Genomic DNA, 4,638 nt, shown 5'->3' on the forward strand with positions numbered 1-4,638 from the left:
CCACCGACGCCAGCCGGGCTTCGCCCGGTGGCGCCCTCCGGCGGCGGCGGGGAGGGGGAGAGGCGGGGAGGGGGAGCTGGCGGGCGGCGGCTAGGTTTTTGCCCTGCCGCCCACGAGAGCGGCTCGGGCGAGCAGAGGAAAGGAGATCTTGTGTAGCTATCTTTCCCTCCCGCACACGTGTAGCTCTACTGTGGAGATAAGCAGTGATGCTTGAGAAAAACTCAATTTATTTTACCAAACACCTTCCCTAATTATCTTGCATCGTACAAGGTCTTGCTTGATTGGCGGGCCAGGCATGTCACCGTCCAATGAAGCTGATAATGACTCGCCCCAGATAATTTGGAGACTCGGAGACGATCCATCAAGGAGGGAAACTCTTTGTCAAATTTTTTTAAAAAAATCAAAGAGGGAAGTTGTTGGCATATATGCCGGCCTTTTTATCTGAACGATGCTGATGCAGTTATCTGAACTGCCACTGACCAAACAGATGGACCGGTTGCTTCAGTAGCAGGTGTCTAATAGGTGGACGCAAGTAATGTGAGCACGGCAAATAACGTGTGGTGGCGAACCTCTAATTAAGCACGCACGGGCTCAAAGTCAAAGCGCGGCTTAACCTCCGATCGCGACATGCTGCTGTTACTAGCGCAGTAGCCCTAGCAAACTATCTATCTATCTAAACAAGTTTTCTTTCTTCTCTAAGTTACAAAAATAAGTGTTTTTTTCGCTGTGTGCATGGGTGAAACCTAGAAACAGCATGATGGTTGGCGCTGAAATTGTAAATGGTTGGCAGGTTGATTCAGAACAAGCATGATGGTAGAGCGTAAGTACTGGCGTAGCTGAAGTTGCAGTCGCCGGGGGTGTCGGCGAAGTGGAGGGGGCTGGACCACCGGTACCGGAAGCGCTGCTTGTCCGCCCACGCGCACACCTCCGCGAGCTCGCCGTTGGCCCACGACGGCAGGAGCTCCTTCACCGCCGCCGACGCCTCGCTCGTCAGGAAACCCTGCACGTAAGAAGAAGAAGAAAAACTCCAGTTCATTTCAGCTTACCTAGCTAGCTCTACGGCGGAGATATGTACAGCAGAATTGATCGATCGATCACGTGGGACGACGATCGGTGGGTGGTTCACGTACGTCGGTGATCTTGCAGGTCATGTAGTGCCCCTCCTTGCCCCACGCCTGCGCCCCCGGGGCCCTCGCCGCCGCCGCGGCCAGGAGCACCTGAAGCAGCAGCAGCAACCCCATCCTAGCTTAGCTCGAGCTTACTTTGCTCTCTCTCTGCTTCTTCGTGTCTTTCTGTAGTGTTGTGTAATTGTGTTGCTTTCCTTCCTTGTCTCATGCACGTTGTGTACTGCTCCCCTATTTATATAGACGGGCACCGGCCAACAGATGGCCGGGTTTTGGACTTGGAAGATTCCTTGTTCTGATCCGCGATGCTTTTATGTCCGGAGGAGTTTGAAGCCTTCAAGGGAGCGGTACTTCCATTCCATGTGAGACTGACGGACGGGGTTGCTTGCGCCTCACCCAGCTTTGCAGCCATGATGTGCAAGCTATGTCGCCGTGGTTCACATGTGCAGCACGCAACAAACTCTGGTCGCCATCCGCTAGCTCCGCCGCAGAATTGGCCGACCGGCCGATCAGCTCCTGCACGCCGCGTGCGCGCTTGATTCTTGCTCACCCCCAACGAGCGCCTACGGCTCCGGCCGGCCTCTGAACTCCGAATGGTCGGTAGGCTGGCACAGGCGTGCAAGATTCGTGGAGCTTCAGACTCAGGGTTCCCAACCAAACAAAAACCATGAATAAATGATCGGCTTGACGACGACCACTTACACAAACCACCGATAGCTGCTCGTCCTAGACGATCGGAAGATAAGGGTTGACGCCTTCACCAACGACGACAGGCAGCATATGCCCAATGCCTCGTGTAATATATTCCGTCGACAGTGTTTGCACGCAGTGGTTAGTCATTTACTACATGTGTGTGACGCAACAAGCGCCGCCTCCCCCGGGTCGCTGCTGCCGCTCCGTTGCAGCCGCCAAACCAACGGAGAGCATGCCTGCCATCCCCGCGCGCTCCTCGTCCACTCCCAACCAACGCTACGTGCTCCAATTTCTGAGTTGGCACTTCCTCAGCCGCAACGGACGACGAAGTGTCTACGAACCATGGGTCGACGATTGATGGCTGCTCGTCCTAAACAATCACAGAACAATGTTTTAAAGAACGGAATTTGTAAATTCCGAACGTTCGGATTTAGGGAATAGATCGGAACAATCTGACTGCTGTTCGATACCAATGCACTACCACCTCGGCTAAGCCTGCCTCTTTTGTTTTAGCTATAGGTTAACTGATATTATACTTTATTCGAACGTGGGAAAACAACAATGCTTTCCACAATGAGAAGAACCATCTGGACCAAGTTTTTTAAGGAACGATGTGCTGTGTTTTTGTACTTGTCTAATTTTTTGTACCGATGATCAAATTTTAAAGACATAAGTGTTTCGCCTCCTATATAAATGTTTCGCCTCCTAGACTTACATAACTTCTTTTTGTAAATATGATGATAATTTACGCACAACAAGACTGATAACTTAGGTACAAATATTGTGATAACTTTGAAGGAGGGAGGGGGTGTTGTTGAAATAGAGCTGATAACTCATGTGTATTAGCATGGTAATATACGCACATCAGAGCTGATAACTTACTTAGCCCAGGCGTGGTAACTATTTTGACTCATGGAAAAAAATTATTGAAAAAAAAACCCAATGACCCATGTGTACTAGCAGAGTAATATGTGGTAACTATTTGACTCGGGAAAAAGTTATTGAAAAACACCCTCGATAACTCATGTGTACTAGCATGATAATATAAGCACAACAGAGCTGATAACTTACTTAGCCAAGGCGTGGTAACTTTTTGATCTGAAAAGAAGTTGTAAAAAACTTCATGATAGCTCACGTGTAAATAACATGGTAATATACGGACAATAGAGCTAATAAATTACTTAACCCAAGCCTGATAACTTTTTAACCAAAAAAACCCATCGGGGATATACCAACATGGGACCTACTTTCGAATTTCTGGCCGCGTCAAATTTTTTATGTTGAAACGGCTTTTTGATCAGACCAACGTTTTTTGAGGTAAAAAAATTGAGTTTCGAAATAGGAGAATGTAGGACGACATTAGCTTTTTATGTCCTCTAGTGTATGCATGCATGTGGGGAGAAGGTAAGAGAAATCATTTTTATGCCCTGGTAGTTTTTGTGGTAACAAGCTGATAACTTATGTACCAAAGATGTGATAATTTACATAGTATGGGCATGATAACTTTTTGTCCGAAAAAAGTCGTCGGAATATACCAAGGAAAAATGTTGTTAAAAAATGCCTCCCAATAACTCATGTATAAACAATATAATAATACACGCACATGAGAGCTGATAACTCATATACAAATATCGCGGTAATTTTTTGACCGAGGGAATGAATATTGTTAAAAAACATACCTCGATAACTTTTGCGGAACATGGTAATATAAACAACAAAGCTGATAACTCACTGCAAACATCATAATCATTTTTTAACCCTGGGATAAAAGTTTGTTGAAAACATACCACGAGAAACTTTTGTGTAAATGACACGGTAATTAATGTATTACAGACAAGATAACTTACGTAGTCCAGATGTGGTAACTTTTGGTTCGAAATTTTTTTTATCAAAACATATCAACATAGGATCTAATTTCGAAAATCTCGTTGAGACAATTTTTTTTGTGAAGACGGTTTTTCAATCGGAGCGGCGGAGCTACAAAACATTTTAAAGTTTGAAAAAAGAAAGAATCTAGGATAACATCAGTTTTTCGTCCTTTAGTGCATATATGCATGTAATTAGAGGGAAGAGTGCACGTGAAAGAAAAATTAGTCATTGTAATGCATGCATGTATATAATTAGAGTGAAGTAAAAATCGCTCTTGCCTATTGCTAAAATCCAAACGTTTGATAGTTATAAAAGTCCTTTAAAGAAAAGACTCATGGACTGAAGATTTAGAATTGTATGGAGTTTCCATGAGTAGATCCATGCATGTAGATCAGGGATTATGATGACGAGAGCTTAATTACTTGTCAGCACAATTACTTGCTAGAAGAAATGTGATCGATAGAAGTCAAGCCTTTTCCAAACTCCAATTGGGACCTCGAAAAAGGACAAGAAAAACATGGGCATACTCGTGAGAACCGAATTAATGAGAATTAATCGGCCTTCGTATGACATCAGCTTGCCCTTCCAGTGGCTCAGTTTCTTCTCAAATCGATCTTCAATGCACTTCTATTCTCTGTTTGTCAGCTTACGATGATGGATTGGTGTACCCAAATACGTGAAAGGTAAAGCCCCCAATTCGCACCCGAACATTTGTTTGTACGCATCTTGTTCGTCATTAGGTCTTTCAAAATAGAACAATTCGCTTTTATGAAAGTCAATCTTTAACCCTGTAGACATGAAAAGGATAAATGTTGTGTTTTCCTTCATGAACAATCTATCTGAACACTGCTACATCAACGGGGTGTTTTAATACGGGATTCACGGGCTACATGAGGTGGACCAGTAGAATTGCAGAGGGGAAGGCCCCACACACCCCTGAAAATCAGGGGGG

At 45.1% G+C, this 4,638-nt stretch overlaps 2 protein-coding genes across 4 annotated transcripts in view; both read right to left on the reverse strand.

The window, feature by feature from the left end:
- Positions 1 to 819, reverse strand: part of LOC123190740 (uncharacterized) — a gene marked incomplete in the record, with an annotated part of 2,714 nt that extends 1,895 nt beyond the window's left edge. Inside the window, 1 exon segment of the mRNA XM_044603455.1 lies at positions 10 to 819.
- LOC123190737 (endonuclease 4) overlaps positions 1 to 4,638 on the reverse strand; it is a 12,095-nt gene that overhangs the window by 3,908 nt on the left and 3,549 nt on the right. For 2 of the 3 annotated variants that reach the window (XM_044603452.1, XM_044603449.1), the window contains exons 1-2: positions 1,131 to 1,419; positions 829 to 1,000 (exon numbers count right to left, since the gene is read on the reverse strand). In XM_044603452.1, coding sequence (XP_044459387.1) covers positions 829 to 1,000; positions 1,131 to 1,241 — 283 coding nt within the window. In that variant the 5' untranslated portion in view covers positions 1,242 to 1,419. Of the gene's footprint in view, positions 1 to 828; positions 1,001 to 1,130; positions 1,420 to 4,638 lie in introns of those variants that run through there. The other variant, XM_044603450.1, reaches the window with a different exon arrangement.

The sequence above is a fragment of the Triticum aestivum genome, chromosome 2A (assembly GCF_018294505.1).
Source record: "Triticum aestivum cultivar Chinese Spring chromosome 2A, IWGSC CS RefSeq v2.1, whole genome shotgun sequence".
NCBI lineage: Eukaryota > Viridiplantae > Streptophyta > Magnoliopsida > Poales > Poaceae > Triticum > Triticum aestivum.